The sequence below is a fragment of the Ailuropoda melanoleuca genome, chromosome 2, assembly GCF_002007445.2.
Source record: "Ailuropoda melanoleuca isolate Jingjing chromosome 2, ASM200744v2, whole genome shotgun sequence".
Lineage (NCBI taxonomy): Eukaryota > Metazoa > Chordata > Mammalia > Carnivora > Ursidae > Ailuropoda > Ailuropoda melanoleuca.
Window position 1 is genome coordinate 173,361,469 of NC_048219.1, and position 25,338 is coordinate 173,386,806.

The 25,338-nt window shown below is 35.0% G+C and overlaps 1 protein-coding gene across 6 annotated transcripts in view; it reads right to left on the reverse strand.

Moving 5' to 3' along the window:
• The window catches only part of KANSL1L (KAT8 regulatory NSL complex subunit 1 like), a 162,674-nt gene that overhangs the window by 128,765 nt on the left and 8,571 nt on the right, over positions 1-25,338 (reverse strand). For 5 of the 6 annotated variants that reach the window (XM_034655104.1, XM_034655103.1, XM_034655101.1 and 2 more), the window contains exon 2: positions 13,016-14,132. In XM_034655104.1, coding sequence (XP_034510995.1) covers positions 13,016-14,103 — 1,088 coding nt within the window. In that variant the 5' untranslated portion in view covers positions 14,104-14,132. Of the gene's footprint in view, positions 1-13,015; positions 14,133-16,999; positions 17,110-25,338 lie in introns of all 6 variants that reach the window. The other variant, XM_019802906.2, reaches the window with a different exon arrangement.

The window sequence follows — 25,338 nt, forward strand, 5'->3', positions numbered from 1 at the left end:
TCTCAATTGATGCAGAAAAAGTATTTGACAAAATACAGCATCCGTTCCTGATTAAAACCCTTCGGAGTGTAGGGATAGACGGTACATTCCTCAATCTCATAATAACCATCTATGAAAAGCCTACAGCAAATATCATTCTCAATGGGGAAAAGCTGGAAGCCTTTCCCTTAAGATCAGGAACACGACAAGGATGCCCACTCTCGCCACTATTATTCAACATAGTACTAGAAGTCCTTGCAACAGCAATCAGAAGACAAAAAGGGATCAAAGGTATCCAAATCGGCAAAGAAGAAGTCAAACTGTCTCTCTTTGCAGATGACATGATACTCTATATNCTGTCTTCGCACATGACACGATACTCTATATGGAAAACCCAAAAGAATCCACTCCCAAACTATTAGAAGTTATAGAGCAATTCAGTAANAAGGAATCCACTCCCAAACTATTAGAAGTTATAGAACAATTCAGTAAGGTGGCAGGATACAAAATCAATGCCCAGAAATCAGTTGCATTTCTATACACGAATAACGAGACTGAAGAAAGAGAAATTAAGGAATCCATCCCATTTACAATAGCACCAAAAACCATACTTTACCTTGGAATTAACTTAACCAGACATGTAAAGGACCTATATTCTAGAAACTATAAATCACTCTTGAAAGATATTGANAAATAGACAGAAAAATATTCCATGCTCATGGATCGGAAGAATTAACGTAGTTAAAATGTCCATGCTACCCAGAGCAATCTACACTTTCAATGCTATCCCGATCAAAATACCGAGGACATTTTTCAAAGAACTGGAACAAATAGTCCTTAAATTTGTATGGAANAACTGGAACAAATAGTCCTTAAATTTGTTTGGAAACAGAAAAGACCCCGAATCTCCAAGGAACTGCTGAAAAGGAAAAACAAAGCAGGGGGCATCACAATGCCGAATTTCGAGCTGTACTACAAAGCTGTGATCACAAGGACAGCATGGTACTGGCACAAAAACAGACACATAGACCAATGGAACAGAATAGAGAACCCAGAAATGGACCCTCGGCTCTTTGGGCAACTAATCTTTGATAAAGCAGGAAAAAACATCCGGTGGAAAAAAGACAGTCTCTTCAATAAATGGTGCTAGGAAAACTGGACAGCTACATGCAGAAAAATGAAACTTGACCACTCTCTCACAGCATACACAAAGATAAACTCCAAATGGATGAAAGACCTCAATGTGAGACAGGAATCCATCAAAATTCTAGAGGAGAACATAGGCAACAACTTCTATGACATCGGCCAGAGCAACCTTTTTCACGACACATCTCCAAAGGCAAGAGAAATAAAAGATAAAATGAACTTATGGGACTTTATCAGGATAAAGAGCTTCTGCACAGCCAAGGAAACAGTCAAAAAAACTAAGAGACAGCCCACGGAATGGGAGAATATATTTGCAANGAGACAGCCCATAGAATGGAAGAAGATATTTGCAAAGGACACTACAGATAAAGGACTGGTATCCAAGATCTACAAAGAACTTCTCAAACTCAATACACGAGAAACAAACAAATAAATCAAAAAATGGGCAGACGATATGAACAGACACTTTTCCAATGAAGACATACAAATGGCTAACAGACACATGAAAAAATGTTCAAAATCATTAGCCATCAGGGAAATTCAAATCAAAACCACACTGAGATACCACCTTACGCCAGTTAGAATGGCAAAGATAGACAAGGCAAGAAACAACAATTGTTGGAGAGGATGTGGAGAAAGGGGATCCCTCCTACATTGTTGGTGGGAATGCAAGTTGGTACAGCCACTCTGGAAAACAGTGTGGAGGTCCCTTAAAAAGTTAAAAATTGAACTACCCTATGACCCAGCCATTGCACTACTGGGTGTTTACCCCAAAGATACAGACGTAGTAAAGAGAAGGGCCATATGCACCCCAATGTTCATAGCTGCATTGTCCACAATAGCCAAATCATGGAAGGAGCCGAGATGCCCTTCAACAGATGACTGGATTAAGAAGCTGTGGTCCATATATACAATGGAATATTACTCAGCTATCAGAAAGAACGAATTCTCAACATTTGCTGCAACATGGACGGCGCTGGAAGGAGATAATGCTAAGTGAAATAAGTCAAGCAGAGAAAGACAACTATCATATGATTTGTCTCATCTATGGAACATAAGAACTGGGATGATCAGTAGGAGAAGAAAGGGATAAAGAAAGGGGCGTAATCAGAAGGGGGAATGAAACATGAGGGACTATGGACTATGAGAAGCAAACTGAAGACTTCAGAGGGGTGGGGGTGGGGCAATGGGATAGACTGGTGATGGGTTGTAAGGAGGGCACGTATTGCATGGTGCACTGGGTGTTACACGCAATTAATGAAGCATCGAACTTTGCATCGAAATCCGGGGATGTACTGTATGGTGACTAACATAATAATAAAATAAAATAATAAATAAATAAATAAATAAAAATTAAAAAAAAAAAAGAGTAAGCCAGTCCACCCTTTAAAGTTTCATATCCTGGAGCTCATACTTCTTTTGATGTGGGGCCTTGAAGACACTCACTTCTAATAGAGACCAGTTTAATAAATATTAAAAATATCATCTAGAGATAGCCTTCTTCATCAATAATTTCTTTTAAACACAAGGGAACTATCTTCACAACTTCTGCAAAGCAACTTGCAACTTCTTCAGATTGTTTAACACAGTGGAATATACAGCAAATTTTAAGCCAATAAACTAGCAACTTACTGCACTACAGGAAGGTACTTTTATAGAATTTTTGGCATTTTTCTTATACCACTAAGGATTTCTCTTTAGTTGTGAAAAGGCTTGCCCCTGATCATTCCAAAATATTAACGTGTTTGAAGTGGTTGGGGGAAAAAAAACCCCACACCAAATTCGTCATTATATTGACATCATTCGCCTATATACCAAATGTTAAAAGAAGTTTTTCAGAGAGAAGGAAAATTACATAGGTCAGAAACAGATCTACATAGAGAAAGAACACTGGAGAATAAGTGATGGTAAAAGAGTACCTAATGGATCTAACAGGTTTGTTCAAAATAGTAATAGCAACACTTTAATTGATTATGAATGTGCTCACACATATGTGCATGCTTATATATGCCTATATAAGCTACATATAAGTGAAAGGAATGACAGAAGTGATACAAAAAATGAGAGGAAAGAATTAGGATTATTTTGTCATTATAAGGTACCTACAGGGTTATGTGAAAAAAAACGTGGATTAACTGTAAATGTAACCACTAAAAAGAGGGCTTTTTAAAAAAGATTTATTTATTTGAGAGAGAGAGAGCACATACGCACCTGTGAGCAGGGTGAGAGAATCTTACGCAGACTGCTGAGTGTGCAGCTGACACAGGGCTCCTGAGCGGAAATGAAGAGTGGGATGCTTAACCAACAGAGCCACCCAGGTGCTTTACCACTAAAAAGAGTTTTTTAAAAAGTATAACTGATATTCTAAGAAAGGAAAAAAAGTGGAATCATATCAAATGTTCAGTTAAAACCCAAAAGGCAGAAAAAGCGTGGAAGACAAAAACAGGAGCAAGGAACAAGAGCAACAAATAGAAAACAGTGACAAATATACTAGATATTAATCTACTACATCAGTAATCACTTTAAACATCAATGGTCTATACCAATTAAAAGAGAGTGATTGTCAAGAGTGGATCAAAAAATAAGACCTAACTATATGTTATCCACAAAAAACCAACTTTAAATATAAAAACACATACAGATTAAAAGTAAAGAGATGGAGAAAGTTATGGCACACTAACACTAACCAGAAGAAACCAGGAGTACCTATATTAATTTCAGACAGAGCAGACTTCAGAGCAAGAAAAGTTATCATGAATAAAGAAGGGGATTACAGTATGAAAAAAGGTCTACCGCCAAGAAGATAACAATCTTTAATGTGTATGTGCCTAACAAAAGAGCATCAAACTATGTGAGGCAAAAAGTGAGAACTGCAATGAGAAATAAATGAATCCATTATTTTAGCTGAAGACTATAACACTCACTCTATCAAAAATGCATGGATCCAAGAGGCAGAAAACCAGTAAGGATACAGCTGAACCATTCATCAACTAGATGTAACAGACATCAACAGCCTACGTCATCCAACAACAGCAGATTACACATTCTCAAGTTAACAAGTAACATAAAAGAGACTACATTCTGGGCCATAAAACAAAATTGAATTTAAAAAAATAGAAATCGGGGTGGCAGGGTGGTGCAGTTGGTTAAGCATCTAACTCGGTTTTGGCTCAGGTCATGATCTCAGGGTCCTGAGATCAAGCCCCGCATTGGGCTCCATGCCAGTGTGGAGTTTGCTTGAGATTCTCTCTTCCTCGCTCTCTGCCTCTCCTGCTTATGCTCTCTCTCTCATATAAATAAATAAATCTTAAAATAATAAAAATAAAAAAACAAAAAATAAAAAGAAATCCTATTATGTCTGCTCTCAGACCATAACGGAATTAAATTAGAAATCAGTAACAAACAGGGCTGCCTGGTTGGTTCAGTGAGAAGAGCATGCAACTTGTGATCTCCAGGTCATGGGTTCGAGACCCATGTTGGGTGTAGAGATTACTAAAAATTAAATAAATAAATAAACTAAAAAAACCCCAAAAACCAAAAAACCTCATTAACTGAAAAATCCCCAAATACTTGAAGACTAAACTACACACTTTTAAGTAATGCATAGGACAAAGAAGAAATCTGAAGATAAATTTTAAAATACTATGAGCAAAATGAAAATGCAAATACAAGCCACCAAAACTTGTAGGATGCAGTGAAAAGTCTTTATGGAGAACGGTAAGAGAAAGTTACACAATTTATAGCATTAAATGCATTATTAGAAAACTTTTTAAAAATCTGAAACCAATCACCCAAGCTTCCACTTCAGGAAATTAGAAAAAGAAGAGCATATAAACCCAAATAACTAATAGAAAAATAATAAAAACTAGAGAAATCAATAAAACTGAAAATACAAAATTGAGAAAATCAACAAAGCAAAAAATGGTTCTTCTTAAAGATCAATAAAATCAATAAGCTTCTAGCCAGACTAAATAGAAAAGAAAAAAAAAAGATTACACAAATTCCTAATATTAGAAAGGAAAAAGGAGATATCACCACAGATCCTACAGACATTAAAAGGATAATAAAGGAATATTATGAACAACTCTAAGTCCGGAAATTTGATAACCTAGGTGGAATGGGCCAATTCCTTGCAATGTACAATCTGCCAAAACTCATACAAGAAGAAATAGACAGGGAGGTAGTGGGGGATGAATTAAATAGGTGATGGGGATTAAGAAGTACAGTTGTGATGAGTACTGGGAATTAATATGGAAGTGTTGAATCACTATATTGTACACCTGAAACTAATGTTACACTGTATGTTAACTAACTGGAATTTAAATAAAAACTTTAAAAAATTACTCCTGGGTTTAGTATAAAGAGAATATGTAAATTTAAAAAAAAGAAGAAATAGACAACCTGAATAGCCCTATATCTATTAAAGATATTAGATCAGGGGTGCCTGGGTGGCTCAGCTGGTTAAGGATACGACTCTTAGTTTCAGCTCAGGTCATGATCTCTTGGTTGTGGGATCAAGCCCCACGTCAGGCTCTGAGCTAAGTGTGAAGTCTGCCTCAGATTCTCTCTTCCTCTCCCTCTTACTCTCTCTCCTCCTCTAAAATAAAAATTAAAAATCTTTAAATAAAGTAAAGAAAGAAATTGGATCAATAATTAATAACCTTCCAAAAGAGAAAGTACCAGGCTTAATGGGTTCACTGGTAAATTCTACTAAAAATTTAAGTAAAAAATTTTACCAATCCTCTACAATCTCTTTCAGAAGACAGAGGCAGAGGGACTACTTCCTAACTCATTCTTTGAGGCCAGCATTACCCTAATACCAAAACCAAAGACATTACAAGAAAACTACAGATCATTATCATTCATGGAGATAGCTGCCAAAATCCTCAACAAAATATTAGCAAATTAAATTCAACAATGTATAAAAAGACTTATATACCATGACCAAGTGGGATTTATCCCAGGTATGCAAGACTTGCTCAATATTCAAAAATCAATTAACATAACCCATCACATCATCCTATCAATAGGTACACAAAAAGCATTTCACAAAATTCAACACCTATTCATATACTAAAATAACAAAACAAACCAACCAACCCTCAGTTAACTAGGAATACAGAGAACTTCCTCAACATGATAATCTACCAAAAACTTGTATCTATATCATACTTTTAATGGTGAGAAACAGAAATTTTCCCACTAAGATTAAGAACAAGGCAATATACCCCCTCACTTCTCATTTTTCAACATCTTAATAGAAACCCCACTAATGGAATAAGGAAATAAAAGATACCCAAAGTGTGTAAGGAAGAAATAAAACTTTTTGTTCACAGATGAAATGATTATCTATAGGAAAAATCCAAACGAATTACACACAAAAACCCCTGCAGCTAGTAAGTGATTATAGCAAGGTTGCAGGATACAAAGTTAATATATAAAAGTCAAGTGCTTTCCTATATACCAACATACCAACAATGTACAAGTGGAATTTGAATTAAAAACATATTACCATTTACATTAGCATACCCATAAATAAAATACTTAGGTGTAAGTCTTACAAAATATATGCAAGATCCATACGAGAAAAACTTTAAAACTCTGATGAAAGATACCAAAGAATTAAATAGATATTCCATGTTCAACGACTCAGTACTGTTAATATGTCAGCTTTTTCCAACTTGATTCAATGAAATCCCAATCAATTCTGTTTATATCTTATTTCTCAACAATAATAAAATGGACAACCCAATTAAGAAACAGGCAAAGACCTGAACAGACACCTCACCAAAGAACATACAGATCTGGCAAGTAAGCATATAAAAAAAAATGTTCAACATTGTATGTCATTAGCAACTTGCAAATTAAAGCAACAGTAAGATACAGGTCATATACATTTATTCAACCCATAGAATGTATAACACCAAAACTGAACCCTACTGTAAACTAGGACTGTGGGTGATAATGATGTGTCTATACAGTACCACTGTGGTAGGGGATGTCAATATGGGGGTGCTTATGCATGTTAGGGGACAAGGGATATATGAGAACTCTCTATACTCTCTACTCAATTTTTCTGTGAACCTAAAACTGTTTTAAAATAAAACTTGCTAGTTAAAAATATATATATATATAATTATGAGCTTATTTTAATTGAAGTACTACTTTGCTCAATGATGTACATATACCACAATATAAAGTATTTCTTTACCATTTTGTAGTTATTACTCCATTTTGCAATTGCACTTGAATTTCTGTTCTTCTGTAAAAAACTGTTCTCAACCATCATTGCAATTTCTCTAGGACTGTTTTTCATTCAACTTTTTCTGTTTCCCATTCAAGTAAAATATAACAAAACCAGACTTTTCTCATCTGTTTCTTAAGTGTAGAGAATTTAAAAATAAATACAAAAATAATGTGTCATCATATTATACAAATATAAAGGTACTCTTATTTGCAATTAATGAAATGTTATTAGTCTTTTTACTCTCTGAATGTCACAATGAGTTCATACTCCTATTTATCCAATTCGGCAAAGGGAAACTCAACACCTGATTTTTTTTTTTAATTTCTTTTCCTTTCCACACTCAAAAATAGGAAAGCACAAAGAAAACTATGAGTATTCATTTTTGCAGGTCTGCAAGAAATTATTCATTTTCTTTCACTCTAGAAAGATTCACCTGAGAGCTTCCAACTAAATATCAACAGTTCTCTCCTTTGTTGGTGGATGTCTAATTTTGCTTGAAAGAATTTGCTTATCAAGACTGCCAATTAGGGGCACCTGGCTGGCTCAGTCAGTTAAGCATCTGCCTTTGGGCTCAGGTCATGATCCTAGGACAGGCTCCCTGCTCAGCAGGGAGTCTGCTTCCCCACCCCCACCTCCGCCACCCCGTTCATGCTCTCTCTCTCTCTCTCTCTCAAATAAATAAATAAAATCTTAAGAAAAAAAAAATAGACTGCCAATTAATAGCAAAGTAAAAACTCAAAGAAATTTGAATATATAGGGACTAATATGGGGAAACAAAGAGCCTTTTCTCTCCAAACCCAAAACACCTGGGTGATTTGGAAGATATTGTCAGTTTTCTTCAAATTAAACAAGACTTAACCATGTTTCTTCCTTTTTTACAACCTTGGAGGATCAGAATATATTCGTGTCAAAATCTGAGTTTTCCCATATGCATCCTAGATGAAAGTAACTGTTCACTGTTTCCCAGATGAAAAGAAATGTTAGAACTTTTAACGTTTTACCACCAGATGAGAGGGAACATAACTGTAGCATAGTCCGTCAGTGACCCACCTATATGCCCGACACTTACCAGTTCAGCACACAAAAACCTGACTTCCAAATGCCAGCACCTGAATTTCTTTGACCCAGGGCTTTTTTGTTGTTGCTTGAGCCTGCTCTGTCACCCAAGTGGCAGAACAAAAGGGTGAGGGAATTGACACAACCCGGAAGAGCCTTCACCTGGTAACTGATGACCTGCTGTACAAATACGCCAATTTCCTCACCTCTCAAATAAATTCAGGCATGTATTTTACACTTTAGGTTTCAGATCAGTACCTTATTATGCATAGACACCTTATATTTAATGTTTCATCTAATTAGCTCCAGAACCCTTTAGGGTAGATGAAAGAGGAATCTGATTCAAAGGTTTAAGAATAACATTAACCTCAGTGAGCTGGGCTTGCTCAGTCAGAAGAGCATGTGACTCTTGATCTCGGAGTATACCCTGACCGGGTATAGAGATTACTTAAAAAAATTTTTAAATCTTAAAAAAAATAACAATAATAACATTAATCTTTGCTCAGGGTCACAGAGCAAGCCATGACTGTAACACAAGGAGGTCCAAAACCTGTGCTGCTACACCAAAAGAACAGACACTGGGGGTGGTTCTATTCTTATTATAAGGATTAGATCTCAAATCTACAAAAACCCTAAAATTCGATTTTCCTTTCCAAAGGAAAATGGCTTTAAAAAAAAATTCCTAATGCACACTAGTCTCTCAACCAAAAGTTATTTTTAAGATAATCAGTAATGACGTTACGAACTAATCCATTGCCTGCATTTTTGGAGGGAAAAGGGGCAAGTCAAAAATATATTTAAAATAACAATGGTGGAGCACCTGGTAGGCTCAGTTGGTTAAGCGACTGCCTTCGGCTCAGGTCATGATCCCAGAGTCCTGGGATCGAGTCCTGCATCGGGCTCCCTGCTCTTCGTGGGGCCTGCTTCTCCCTCTCCCTGCTGCTCTCCCTGCTTGTACTCTCTCTGTCAAATAAATAAATAAAACCTTGAAAATATAAACAAATAAAAATAAAATAAAATAACAATGGTAATGGTAAGGGCTAATGGTAAGGGATAATGTGAGTGCTTTCCAATTTCCTGAAACAATTATATTCCTTCACAGCTAAATTTCCTAAACAGAATGAAGGAATTTGTTTTTCTTATCAGGGATTTAAAAAAAAAAAAAAGTAATAGAAAGCATTTATAATAATATAATCTAAGATTTTTAAGATAAATATAGTACATTTTACTTACCAATTTTTAAGTTACAAATGTTAAATATTACAATAAAAGTTACTTTTAAAGGTCTATATTTTGTCATGTATTTCATTCATTCATTCATTCATTGAATACATACTCACACTGGTTCTAAGATGTATAAGATACATCTTGGGGCCAGTTTAGTACTAGAGACAAAGGAAGAAAGTGGGGGAAATAAAGTTAAAATAAACAATAGAATGGAAGAAGAAAAGATAAACATATGGAGAGAAATTTCATAGATTGCCAACCCCAATTTTTGTATCTTCAAAACTGCATATTCAAATACAGAAAAATTCATTCAGTCAAAAAATAAAAAAACAAACAAACCACTAAAGAGTAGACAATGCTAGGCAATGGGTATACAATGACAGAAAAAGTAGTATTTGCTCTTAAGTTACTTAAAATTAAGTTGAAGTCAACTGTAGTATTTGCCACTGTAGACCTTAAAATTAAATTGAGAAGTCTATTCATATTCAGTAGAGATAATGAAAATTTAATTGTGTTAACACTCACTTAAAAATTTAGGTCCACAAAATGCATATTTTATGTTTAAGGTTTAACTCTGAACTTCATTCATTAAAAATATTCATCTACACTTGAAAAATCAATTTCCAGAAATGTAAAGAAAAATAAATGTAAAAACATAAAAAATAAACTTAAAAAAAACTTACATCAGAATAAATGTATTAAATTATTGAATGAACTTAACCTGAAACAGAACTAATTCTAGTTTCAAAAAATAGAAACCATTTTTACATTCATATCAAAAGATAAAAATACTTCAAAGTTGTATTATTCTCAAAATTCAGTAAACATCAAAATTAATAAAATGTTGAGAAATAATCTTTCCCACAAAAATCTATTCACATTAGTAAAAATATTCAAAGCAAAGTGAATATCCAATTTTGCAGGAGGCATATAAAATCAAGAAACGCAAATAGAGTTCAAATAGCAAAAAACAAACACAAAAACCTAAACAATTATCAAATTCAGTGAACTAAAGAATTCAAAGAGTTATTATATTAACTTTGTATTACTGATTTGATCAGATGAGTGTAATCTAAGAATCTAGAAATACAGATATGAGCTTTAATAACTAAGGCATCCTAATATTAAATGGTCAATAATGTAAGAGGCTAAAAGTATATATCTTAATAATAAACTTCTTAGATTCATTATTTTCCTAAAATGCATGTCTCATGTTCCTGAGCCTTCCAACTGATTACAGAAAAATGAAGACAGAATGAGAAATAAACTTTCCATGCCTGAAACTAATTTTTTTCCAGGCTACTTTACTTCAATTTTCACCAATAAACTGGCGAAGCTGATAAGAAAAGAAATGAAATGTATATTGCTTGATGCTTAGTATTAAAAAATTTTTAATAGTTCGAATCTCCCTATTTGTGTATGTTTTATATAAATGTCTAAAGTTAGTGTTCTCTAAATTCAAGGAATAAATGCAAATCTTAAAATGTCTTGACCAATCAGTAATTACATGCTTGGTTTATAAGGGTTTTTTTTTTTAAGGTTTAAAATGTGGTTTCCATCCTTACTAGGTGTTGGGTTATTAAGACTAACAGATATATTAGCAAATCATATAGGACAAAATATGATTTAATGATAAATTGTATGGCAGATCAAGTACTATAGGAGATCAATGAAAGAAAATCCTAATGAAGGTCAAAATAGCCTAGGAAGACATGATTTTCTAATTTTTGTTACTACCTTAAAAGAGACAAACCTGCCCATTAGCTGTCCTCAACAACAAAAGGTAAGTAATTTACTAAATTTACCTACTAAATTTTATTAAACTGACTTCTTCAAAAGCATTATAAATATGAAAACTGATAAATTTCTGGACTTCTTTCAGAGCACATGTGCTTAATAATTCTCGTGGCTATAAGCATCAATGAATGATACGTTGACAAAGTTGCATGGCCCAATAGCAAGGACGTTGGTTTAAAGTCTTCCACAAATGGACAAGAATCCTAGCTCCATCAATTATTTGGCTTTTTGACCATGGGCAAGTTACTTAACCATGAGAAGACTACTTCTTCTTAAATTAAATAAGGATAACAACAATCACCTCCCATGGTTGTTTAAAGGATTAATATATCATATGTAAATATCACAATGCCAGTCAGAAAAAATACGTGCTCGTTATTAGCTCCCACATTCAAACACATTTCAAATATAGTGATACCAGAACACCAAACGACTGGAACGCCCACTTGGTTTTGTATTTTATTCTTTACCATAAAAATTGATATACTGACCTTCTATTTATTAGTAAAAATTAATGTGTTCACCTTCTAACTCTGTAATAATTCTCACTCATCTTTGACAATTTGATAAAAATGACGGGCTTCTTCCTCCCAAAATATATACACAGTATTTTGCATCAAGTTAGAGACATTAACAGATTCCCTAAAGCTAGATTAAAAACTATGTTCTACCTGGCTTTTAAAAAAAAATTTTAATTCAAATTAAATAAAATTTAAAAACTCAGTTCCTCAGTTACACTGGCCACATTTCAAGTGCCCAATAGCCACATGAGGCTATTTGATAACACAGATATAGAACGTTTTTATCATCTCAGAAAACTTCTATCAGATAGTGCTATTCTGGGGTATCAATACAGTGTGATACATAAAACTACTTTACCTCTGTTTTTGTTTTGTTTTGTTTGAAGTAGATTCTCAAGAGATAAGAGACTGTGAATAGTTTGCCCACAACCGAATCCCCAAGGTCCAGCACATAATAAGCATTCAACAGGTATCTAATAGCTGACATCATAATTTTGTTTTGGTTATACTAATCCAGCAAAAATTGACTAAATTGGTAAAGACCAGAGCTGAAAGGTATGAACACAATGAGTATATAAATACTGTAGTTAAAAAAAAAAAAAAAAAGATCAACTTATATATACTCTGAACTGATAAACTCCTAAAGCCTAAAGTCAATGTGGGCTCCTCATGTGCAGACTAAATTTTTTGAATTCTGGCTAGACGCATTGGCTAAAACATTTAAGCAAAATGCTAAGCCTTGTCTATAGCCTATTCTATTCAAGAACGGGAGAAATGCTTACTTCTAGCTAAAGAGCTTTCATTATCCCTATATGGTTTTTCCTAGATAGAGCAGTTGAATAACTTATTTTTAAAGAGTATGTATATATTCGTGCACAGTAGTTTAACAAAATATTTTTAAAATTCACCGAAGTTTTATACCTTAAAGAATACGGCACTAAAATTTTAGAAAATCTATTTCCTTTTAGTGTATCATGAAACCCAGACAAACCTCCGGCTATACATAGAACAGTAAAAGGTCTAATAATAATGTTGCACTTACACTGCCACATTTTTTCTAATGGTATACTCATCCAAATCGTCATCAGAGCTGCTATCAGTTGCATCAGAATCCAGACCTTCTTCAACATGAGACAACAGCCCTGTAGCAGACAATGCAAATCTTTGGATTTCTGCAGCTGTACACCGTGCAAAACCATTTTTTGTATCACTCCACAATTTATTCTCTGCAGTCAACACGTCGACTTCTGGCTTAATTTCAGTGCATTTAGGTAAACTGCTATCCAAAACTGTGGTAGGTTCATGAAAGATCTTCATCTGGGGGAGTTGATGTTTCAGAGAAAATTTCATTTGTTGACCATAGTGCTTAACAACATGCTTTGCCAGAAGCATCTGCAAATGTTTCTGAGTTCTTCTAGCCTGGCTAAGTAAAATTTTCTGTTTGCTTACACAATGAAGTAAACGAGCGTTCACTTCCTCCTCTTTTTCAGCAGCTGAGAAACTAATAGGCACATTTGAGTGGCCAGGCCCAATTTTCTTTTGAGCACAGTGCAATAAACCCTTTTTGATTTCAGCATCAGTAACTTTATCCAAAAGTGCACTCTTTTGGTACCATTTGCAGTTTTGCAGTTGTACTTTATCTACATTAGTGTCTTTGGTTATATTTGAATCCAAAATAATTTGTACATCTGTCATGCACTGGCTTGTAGTATCTGACAGAAGTTCCTTTTTGATGGACTCTTCAGAATGAGAATGACAGATTTTACTAAGCTGAATGTTGCTGCCATTACACAGTATGTTTTTCAGCTTATTGCAGTTGGGTTCCCCTAATTTCCTTTGTTTGTAATTCTCACTGTATTTATTTAATGTAGAATTAGAACTCATTAAAAGAACTGTCTGATAATGTTTTGAAGACTGAGAGGAGCCAAAATGTTTTAAATTCACAAAGTTAGTGTTAAGAGTAGGTTCAGGAGTTGGAAATCCCAGCATCTGAGACAAAGTGTCTCCCTTGAGCTTTTCATCTACAGTTCTTGGACTTTCCATGCATAGCATCTTGTCAGACTCCATGGTACTTGGTAAAGATGAAAAGCAGATACCCTTTGTTGCTGCCTCTCTCAGAGCTGGGGTCATGGCGAATCCTGCAGATAATTACTGGAAACCTAAAATAATGTAAAAATAAATGATCAAATATCTAGAAAAAAAGATTTATGCTTACACTTTTACCAAGGGCAACATTTTCAAAGTTTCTGATTAAAATGTGAATGGAACCATACTCCTCCTTTATTTCCCAACTTTTAATAATATCTCTGTTCTTTCCTAATTCATAAGGAATTAAACAAAGACTAAGCTATTCTTGTCTCTGACTGTGGGCCCAATACCAAAAACTCCAATTAAGGTTGTACACTACCTAGCACAATAAGAATTAGACAAACACTTGTGGATGTACTTCAATCGTACTTCAAGATTCCTTTTTCTTTTTGGACAATGTTTAGTGAAAGGCAAAAGAAAAAAATTTCAGCCTGGAATCTGGGAATTATATTTGAAAACGTGACTCAATCCTATACTTTCAGCCAAAGTAAGAACCACTTATCTTTATAAAATATAAGCTCCTCAAAACCTCCATTTTTCAAACTTCACAATCTGAACAGTACAAATATTAAAATAAGCTAAATAGTCTCAGAATATGTAAGTAACTGAACTACAAGCAAAAAAAGTATGATTTCACAACTGTTAAAAATAATACGATAGGGAAAACTTGCTTAATCTTCAATGTGCAAAAATTTTTCATGAAAAAGTATCTGCAATAATTTTTTCCCTTTTCACAAACAGGTAATCGTAAGTTATCATTATAAAAGCTGTTACTCCTGCCTGGAAAATAGTGGGGACTGTAATAGATGACTGCTAAAAATTAATCCCATAATTAAACAAATTTCACTGTATTTTATCAAAAGAAAAAATATAAAACCATACAGTCTGATTGACTGAAAAAGTTAATCCTCTACCATTGAAAATTATGAAGACTAAATAGTGAAAAAATTTTATACCATTAAAAATTATGAGTTTTGTAAGACTCCGGAATGATACTCCATAATTTTTGTTTCAACACATCACAGTTAATAGTTATTTAAATGACCATATTCCCATACTGTATGTCCCCAGGTGCTAACTGTAACTCTCCATAGCCTTCATTTGTATGTGAAAATACAAAACCAAAAGGGGATTCTTTACAAAGACTAGCAAGAATGATAAAAGGAAAAAAGGCACAAAGGCTTCAAATGCAGTTAAAAAAATATATACAGGATTAAAAGCAAGTTAGAGACTAGGAGAAGAATTTGGCAATATATATAATAATAAAGAATCCATACCCAGAATACATAAAGAACTACTACAAATGAGCAAAATGGTCAGGCATTTCACAGATGACATCCAAAAGATCATTAAACATATACTCAATCTTACTAGTAATGTAGGAATTACAGATTAATAAACCAAGAGACCAGTTTTCCAATCACTAAATTGAAAATAATGTTTTAGGGGCATCTGGGTCGCTCAGCCAGTTAAGCATCTGCCTTTGGCACAGGTCATGATCTTGGGATCCTGGGATCGAGACCCACACTGGGCTCCCTGCTCAGTGAGGAGTCTGCTTCTCCCTCTCCCTCTGCCCCTCCACCCCACACATGCTCTGTCTCTCTCTCCTCTCAAATAAAAAAGAAAAGAATGTTCTAAGTCTGAAATATCACTTAATGCAGGTAAATAAGATTTCTCACATCTATTTGGACTGTAAGTTGATACAGGAATTTGACAATAATGTAGAAAATGTATTTGTCATAGGTGCACAAGAGAACACTGTTTGTAAGCAAACTATTCTTTCAAAACAACCTAGATATCTAACAATAAGAGGATGGATAAGAAAACATGATGGAATACTATACAGAAGTTAAAAAGAATGACCTAAATCTATATATATTCAAATATGGACAAAACTCAAAAAGAATAAACATTTTTTTTAATGGTACAGTATGCTACCAAATAAAATACAAACACAAGCTCTCTTTGCTCCATCTACTGTGAGAATGAAGACTATTCTCAGCAGACTGTCAACATTCCAGAAAATGTCAACATCACTCTGAAGGGACACACTGTTATTGTGAACGGTCCCAGAGCATCAGTGCAGAACTCAATCTCAGGGTGCCTGGGTGGCTCAGTCAGTTAAGTGCCTGCCTTCGGCTCAGGCCATGGTCTCCAAGTCCCAGGATTCAGTCCCACATCAGGCTCCCTGCTCAGCAGGGAGATTGCTTCTCTCTCACTCTCCTTCTGTCCCTCCCCACCGCTCATTCTCTCCCAAATAAATAAAATCTTTTAAAAATTAAAAAAAAAAACAACTCTATCTCCTTGGAAAGAAAAAGAAGAGGTTCCAAGATGACAAATGGTGGGGAAATAAAAAGAACTGGCAACTATTCACACTACCTATAGTCATGTACAGAACATGATCAAGGGCATTACACTGAACTTCCATCACAAGATGAGGTCTGTGTATGCCCACTTCCCCATCAACATTGTTAATCAGAAGAATGGTTCTCCTGTCGAAATTGAAAATTTCATGGGTGAAAATACATCCTCAGGGTTTGGATGAAGCCAGGTGTTTCTTGTTCAGTATATCAAGTCCAGGAAGATGAGTTAATTCTTGAAGAAAGTGACACTGAATTTGTATCAAACTCAGCTGCTTAAATTCAGCAAGCCACAACAGTTAAAAACAAAGATACAGAAAATTTTTGGATGTTTTCTATGCTCTGAAAAAGGAACAATTCAGCAGGGTGATGAATAAGATCTTAAACTGTCCAGCTACAGGAACAGCAAGATAATGGATGATTTTTCATACTTATTTGTGATATGTCAAAGATTCAATAAAAGTTGTACTGATTTGGGAAAAAAAATAGAAACACAAGACCACACCACATATATGTATGTGTGTGTGTGTGTGTTTATGCATTTACAAGAATAAAAAATGAACCAGAAAAATACCCACCCAATCTGTAAAAGTAGTTGCACATCAGGTAAGTTCCATGAGAACTAAGAGTGGTGGTTTAAGAGGAGCTGAGTTTCAACTACAAACTTTATTACCTGGGGGGGAAAAGACTTAAATACAAAATGAACAAATGTTAATGGTTGTTAATTCTGTGTGATAAAAATATAGATGTTTGGAGGTGCCTGGATGGCTCAATCAGTAAAGCATGCAACTCTTGATCTCGAGGTCATGAGTTCAAGCCCCATGACGTGTCAAGGACTGACACAAAAATATATAGAGATGTTTGCCTTTTTTATACTTTACTGTGTAATGTCTCAAAAAAATATAGAGATTTCTGTATAATTCTCTCCCCAAAGTCTGTATATCTCAAAGTTTTCTAATTTTATGAGAAATATTCTATTATCTTCTACTCAGTAAACATCTACAATAGTATTTAGATATCTACACTGCTTTCTAAGAAAAACTGTGTTAATCACAGATGAGATAGGCATATTCAAAAGATACTATACTTTATCCCCTCCCTAGCCACCTTTTCTCTCATAAATTTGAACAAGGTGCTAGGAACATATTCAAAGTGACTAGCAGCAGGGGCAGAAGATAAAATATCATGAGGCAGCACAGTTCATCATAGGCCCTGGATAAACTAAATATAAGGGAAAACTAAAAATAAGAGGAAAAATAAGTAAATAAAGATTAATAGTTAAGAACTATAATTGGTAGCAAAAAAATGTACATTTAGACTGGCTTTGGGGCATTTATGGTAAAGAACTAGAATAAAACATACACAAAAACACTCCGGTGAGATCTCTAGGGCTTACTTGGTATGATAGGCAGTTTCTAAAATGATCTTAATAATCCCCATATCCTGGTATTCATGCCCTTGTGTAATCCTTTCCTCTTGAGAATGGATTGGATTTGCTGACTTGCTTCTAACAAACAGAATTCAGGAAAGGTGATGGGATATCACTTCTGAGATTAGGTTACAAAGAGAATATAGCTTCAATCTTGTCACCCTCTCTCACTCTGGGATGCCAGCTGCCATGCTGTGAGCTGGAAGACCCACATAGGAAAGAATTCATGTCTCCAGCCAACATACAGCAACTACCTAAAGCCTGACAAAAGTTATGTGAGTAATCTGAGAAGCAGATCCTTCCCCAGTCAAGCCTTCAGATGACGGAAGCCCCAGACAACACACTGATTGCAGCCTTGTGTGATATCTCAAGCCAGAAGCACCCAGCTAAGCCATGCTTAGATTCCTGACCCACAGAAGCTGTGAAATAGACATTAAATTGGGGGCTAATTTGTTACATAGCAATAGATAACTAATACACTTGGATGTCAAGACTTTTGGGTTCTAGTCTCTGGAAAGCCCACTCATTCCACAGTTCCAACTCGAGGATTTCCATGAAGTTCCTCTATATTGTATTCCCAAGTGTATCCTTATAAAAACTCTCAGCCTGTGTCCTTCTTCACTGCAACCAAAAGAAACTCATGAAAACAGATGTCTCTTATAAATAAGAGATTAAATTATGTTCATATAGTCTTTATTTTATGCGATGTATCATGGTGATTGATTTGTAAATATTGAACCACCCTGGTATCCCTGGAATAAACTCCACTTAATGTTTAGTTTCATCATTAAACATAAGTGCATTATCCCAATTTTTAAAGTTACTTAAATATGTGATTATTACATATAACAATATATCCTAATTGATTATTCTAAACTCTACCATTTCTGACTGCCTCCATATTACATACACTACACTTACCACTAACATTTCTAAAGATCTATGAAGGCTTGGATTTTCGACTATTTCATTAACCACTACAGGCATCCCTCATTTTATTGCACTTCACTTTACAGCACTTTGCAGATAGTGCATTTTTTTTACAAATTGAATGTGCCACCCTGCATCAAGCAAGTCTGTTGATGTCGTTTTTCCAACAGCATATGCTTACTTCATGTCTCTGTGTCACATTTTGGTAATTCTCACAATATTTCAAACTTTTTCATTATTAATATATTTATAATGGTGATCTTGATTAGTGATTATGACTCACTGAAAGCTCAGATGACAGTTTTTAGCAACAAACTTTTTAAATTAAGGTATGTACAGTTGACACTTCAACAATGCAGGGATTAGGGGTGCCAACCACCAACACAGTTGAAAATCCATATATAAATCTAACTCCTCCAAAACTTAACTACTAGAAGCCTTACCAATGATATAAACAAATAACACATATTTTCTGTTATATGTATTATATAATGCATTCTTACACTAAAGCTAGAGAAAAGAAAATGTTAAGAAAATCCTATGAGAAAATACATTTACAGCACTATATTTATTGAAAAAAATCTGTGTATAAGTAGACCCAGAGGGTTCAAAGCTATGTTGTTCAAAAGTCAACTGTATATTGTTTTTTTCAGACATAATGCTATTGTATAATTAATAGACCACAGTATAATGTAAACATGACTTTTATATGCACTGGGAAGCAAAAAAATTCATTTGACTCGCTTTATTGCAATATTTGTTTTGTTTTGGTAGTCTACAACTGAACACATGGTATCTCCAAAGTATGCTTGTTTACCATCAACGTGAAAAAGTATCTGACATATGGCAGATATTCAGTAAATACCTGATGAATAAATAAGTGGTTACCATTATGTTCAGAATAAAATTCAAAGTCGCCCTTTCCAGGGCCTACAAAGTTCTACATTATCAGGTCCCTGATTATATCATATTCTACATCTCTTTTCATGCATTACTACTCCAGCAACACTGGCCTCTGTGCTATTCTTGAAAATTGTACTTGCAATTCTCTCAGCCTGGAACAATTTTCCACAGCTAAGATGGCTGGCTCCCTCAATTCATTCATATTTCTGCTCTACAATCCCCTCTTCAGAGTCTTGGCTTGACTAATACATGTAAAATAGCTTTAGCCACTCAATTCATAAGACTCCATTCCCCTATAATGCTTACTGTTCCTGATATTCACAATCTGGTATTTTGTTACAATCTAGTGAAGAACTTACTTTAAGGGCAGACCTATATTTTGGTCAAGGTTCCAACTGGCAGCATTTATCACAATGCCTGGTATTCAATAATTGTCAGGTATTTGTTGATTGAATTAAGGAACAAGTGAGTCAGGATTCCAAGATTTAGGTAGTAATAAATTATAACACCTATTTCAATTATTATTTTTAAAATAAATATTACAAACAAAGCAATATATAAAAATAATGTCTCACAACCAAATGTGGTTTTCCATTAGTATATACTGGCTCAGTATTTTTTTTTAAAGATTTTATTTATTTATTTGACAGAGAGAGATAGCAAGAGATGGAACACAAGCACGGGGGAGCTGAAAAAAGAAGCAGGCTCCCCACTGAGCAGAGAGCCTGATGTGGGGCTCGATCCCAGGATGCTGGGATTATGACCTGAACCAAAAGGAGATGCTTAACAACTGAGCCACCCAGGCACCCATACTGGCTCAATATTTTTAATCTTTTTTTTTTTTTTAAGATTTATTTATTTTGGAGAGAAAGAGAGGGAATGAACAGGGGGAGGGGCAGAAGGAGAGAGAGAATCCTGAAGCCAACTCCCCACTGAACACAGAGCCCAACACGGGCACTGATCCCAGGACCTTGAGATCATGACCTGAGTCAAAATCAAGACTCAGCCACTCGACCGACTGTGGCTCAATATTATTTTAAAAAATCAATCATTGCGGCACATGGGTGGCTCAGTCAGTTAAGGGACTGACTTGATTTTGGTTCAGGTTGTGATCTCAGGGTTCTGAGATTGAGCCCTGCGTCCAGCTCTGCGCTAAGCGTGGAGCCTGCTTAAGATTCTCTCTCCCTCTCCCTCTGCCCGTCCCTCCTCCCAACACCCCCACACCCCCACATTTGCTCACTCTCTCTTAAAATAAATAAATAAATAAATAATCATTGGTATTCACCATATTAAAAGATTAAAAAAGAAAATATAGGGATGCCTGGGTGGCTCAGTTAAGCGTCTGCCTTCGGCTCAGGTCATGATCCCAGGGTCCTGGGATTGAGTCCCACATCGGGCTCCTTGGTCAGTGGGAAGCCTACTTCTCCCTCTGCCTGCTGCTCCCCCTGCTTGTGCGCTCTCTCTCACAAATAAACAAAATCTTAAAAAAAAAAAAAAGAAAGAAAGAGAAAACATATGATCTTAATAGGTGAAGAAAAAGCATTTGATAAAACATAATATTCATTCATGACTAGGGAAAAAAACCCTCAGATTAGGAAAAGAAAGAAAACTGCTTAAAGAGCATCTGCACAAAAGCCTAAAGATACTTTACAATTAATGATGAAAGACAGATGCCTTTGCCCAATGACTGGTAATGAGACAAGGTATCTATTCTCACCACTCCTATTCACCATCATACTGAGGTCTTACACAATGGAATAGATGAAGAAAAAAGAAAAAGTGTACAGATTGGAAAGGAAAAAGTAAAATTGTTTCTATTCACAGATGAAACTATTTTCTACATAGAAAATCACAAGGGATCTATTTTTTAAAAAAAGCTTCTAGATCTAATGAGTTTACTAAGGTAGCAGATACAAGGTCAAGATACAAACATCATTTGCATTTCTAAAATGAAAAACTGGATGAAAAGAAACAAGGAACACCCTAAATGGAGTGATACACTGTGTTCATGGATTAGATTACTCAATATAGTTACAATGTTGATTCTTCTTAAAAAAACTGATCTATAGATTCAACACAATCCCAATCAAAATCTTGGCAAAATTTTTTGCTGATTAATAACAAGCTGATTCAAAAATTCATATGGAAGGACACCTGGGTGGCTCAGCCAGTTAAGCATCTGCCTCCGGCTCAGATTATGATCCCAGGGTCCTGGGATGGAGTCCCACATTGGGGTCCTTGTTCAGCAGGGAGCCTGCTTCTCCTTCTGCCTGCCACTCCTCTGGCTTGTGCTCACTCTCTCTCTCTCTGACAAATAAATAAATAAAATCATAAAAAAAATCATATGAAAAAAGCAAGGGACTAGAAACCAAAACAAGAACAAGAACAAAGCTGAAGGACTCAAACTACCTATCTACTATAAATGTGGCACTGGCAAAAGAATGACATAAAATCAACAGAAAGCATAGAGAGCTCCAAAAAAACCAGCACACATATGGTCAACTGATTTTTGACAAAGATGTAATGGCAATTCAATGTAAAAAGACTAATTTTAAACAAAAGGTCTAGAACTATAAGACGGCCATAGCAAAACACTGAAACTTAACCCATAAAGATATACCTTATATTAAAAGGGTCACATCCATCAGAATGGATCATAGACCTAAAAGTTAAACTTAAAACCATAAAACTTCTAGAAAAATACACAGGAAAAAAAATCTTTATGATCCTGGGTTAGACAAAGATTTTTTTAGATAGGACACCAAAAACATTATTCATAAAATTGATAAACTTCCTCAAAATTAAGTACTAAAGATAACTATTTAAAACATAACAATTTATGCAGAAGATATATGTTCAAGTTAGTAGAAATCAAATGTGCATACTCCTGAAAGATAATGTGTTTACCAACCATTCAGGTTAACTCTAAATAAGGGCTTCAACCATTACACAGTTTGAAACTGTAGTTATTTTCGATCACTTATCATTTCATTTTTATGCATAATGGACAACTGGTTAGAAGCAGAATGCATAAGGAATACTGATGTAGAGCATAAAATGATGAATTCTGCAAATTCACCTCAACAGTAAGCAAAACAAGTTTTGGTGACTGATGTTGATGTGCCTCAAAAGTCCATGTTCTTGAGTTTTTAGACTGTGGGTGGCAGTCAAGTGTTCAACATATTGTAGCTTTTCCCCCCTTGGGAGTACATATTATAGGATGTGCTGCTGTGGACCGTAAAACCATAATTCTCTTGTAACTATTTTGGAACGGAATCTATTTCTAATGTTTGTTATATTTGTACAGAGTTTTAATGATGGCTGATTTTTTTTTTCTTTTTTAAGGAAAAAAATGGCCTAAAAATTTTTAAAGGCTTACAAATACCAAATATAAAAAATGTCAACACATTAAAAAAAATTAATTCCATTAGTTCTATAAAGTGTACTCCACATGATCACAATTATTTTATAGCACTTACAGGTGTCTCCAGTATTTGAGAAGCCAACTTAAAAAAACAAGACAGTAAGAATATCTAGCTACAAGTAAAGTCATCTGGTTTTCATTTGAGTATAAAGACTATCCACACCACAACATGTTATTTATAGAGAAGTGCTTGTGAATGGCAGCTGAAAACCTATTTCATCTTTTAAAAACAAAATGAAAACTTTCCAAAAATTACAGAAATAAACAAGTTTAAAAAAAGAAATAGACAAATTGACTTTCGAAAAGCAGAAGATGAAGAAATGGCCAACCTTGAGTCATAAATATAGTTTTGTCTATTTTTGGTAGAAGCTAGATTTTTAACCTCCATTTAATATATATTCAATATAAAACCAAACATTCAACAATTCAGTTAATACTTATTTACTGAGTAAATGTAACAAACACCATCTTAGTTACTAGAAAGATGACAGTAAACATTAAAGATGAGGTTTCTACTCTCACAGAGCTTACATTCTAGCAAATGGTAGAGAGTAAACAAATAAAAAAATACCAAATAAATAAGGGTTCCTTGGTGTTCTTATAAAAAAACTAACCAGTGATACAGCACGTCAACATTGGGATAGGAGTTACTTTAGATTTGTAGATGAACTAAGGCCTTGGAGTTGGTGACATCTACTCTGAAATCTCAAATGACAATAACCAACCAACCAAGATTTGGAGGTAAGAGTCTCCTAAGGAAAAAAGCCAACTAATAAAATGCTTTAAAGCAGGAATAATTTTGATGTTTTTGTGGAACAAAAATAACAAACACATCTAGAACATAATGAGCCAGAGAGACAAAATAAGAGGAAATAAGATCAGAGAGGCAAATGGTTTGCCGAGACATTTTACGTTAAGTCAAAGGAAAACCACTAAAGGTATTTGGATAAGGTAGTAACATGATCTAATTTACATTTTTATTTTCAAAAAATTACTCTAGCTGTTCTACAAAGAAAAGGTTTGTATAGGAGAAAGAATGGAAATGGCTTCCAAGAAAAGCAGGGAGACCAAGTAAAAGCTACTGGAAGTAAGTTAAACAAGAGATGGTACCAGTGGCTTGGGACTAGTGAGGTAGTAGTAGAAATGAAAACGGATAAATCTAAGATACATTTCAAGGTAGAACTGACAAAACTTTTGACAGCCAAGATTTTATGGGCCCTAAGGTAAAGGAAGCAATTAACTATGGTTCTTTGATTTTGGGGTTGAGCAACTGAGTAGTCAGTGATGCTATTTTCTGAAATGGAGCAGACTCGAGGGGACAGAAGGTCAAGGGAGAAAAATAAAAAGTTCTGTTTGGGATATGACGATTTTGAGGTACCTATTAACCATCCAAGTGGAAGGAGTCAGATAAATAAGTCTAGAGTTCAAGAAAGAATTCACAGAGATATCATTTTTGGGAGTCACTGGCTATAAATAGTATTTGAAGCCAAAGGACCAGAAGAGGGGCGCCTGGGTGGCACAGTCGTTAAGCGTCTGCCTTCAACTCAGGGCGTGATCCCGGCGTTATGGGATCGAGCCCCACGTCAGGCTCCTCTGCTGTGAGCCTGCTTCTTCCTCTCCCACTCCCCCTGCTTGTGTTCCCTCTCTCGCTGGCTGTCTCTATCTCTGTCAAATAAATAAATAAATAAATCTTTAAAAAAAAAAAAAAAAAAAAAGGACCAGAAGTGTTTATCTAGGGAGAGAGTATAGGCAAAGAAGAAAAAGAAGCCCAGGATGGAGCCCTAGGATTCATTCACAATTTGGGAGAGGTAAAGGAAGAAGAACTACCAAAGAATATGAGCTGAAAAGTTCACTCAATGAGAAGAAAATTCCAGAGTGTATGGCAACTGAGATATCAAAGTATTTAAAAGCACATAAAGAGGGGCGCCTGGGTGGCACAGCGGTTAAGCGTCTGCCTTTGGCTCAGGGCGTGATCCCGGCATTATGGGATCGAGCCCCACATCAGGCTCTTCTGCTATGAGCCTGCTTCTTCCTCTCCCACTCCCCCTGCTTGTGTTCCCTCTCTCGCTGTCTCTATCTCTGTCGAATAAATAAATAAAATCTTTAAAAAAAATTAAAAAATTTTAAAAAAGCACATAAAGAAAAAAGGGGCACCTCTATCAAATGCTACAGTGAAGTCAAATAAAATATGGATAACAAAGTGACACATGATATATTACTTTCTAAGCAAT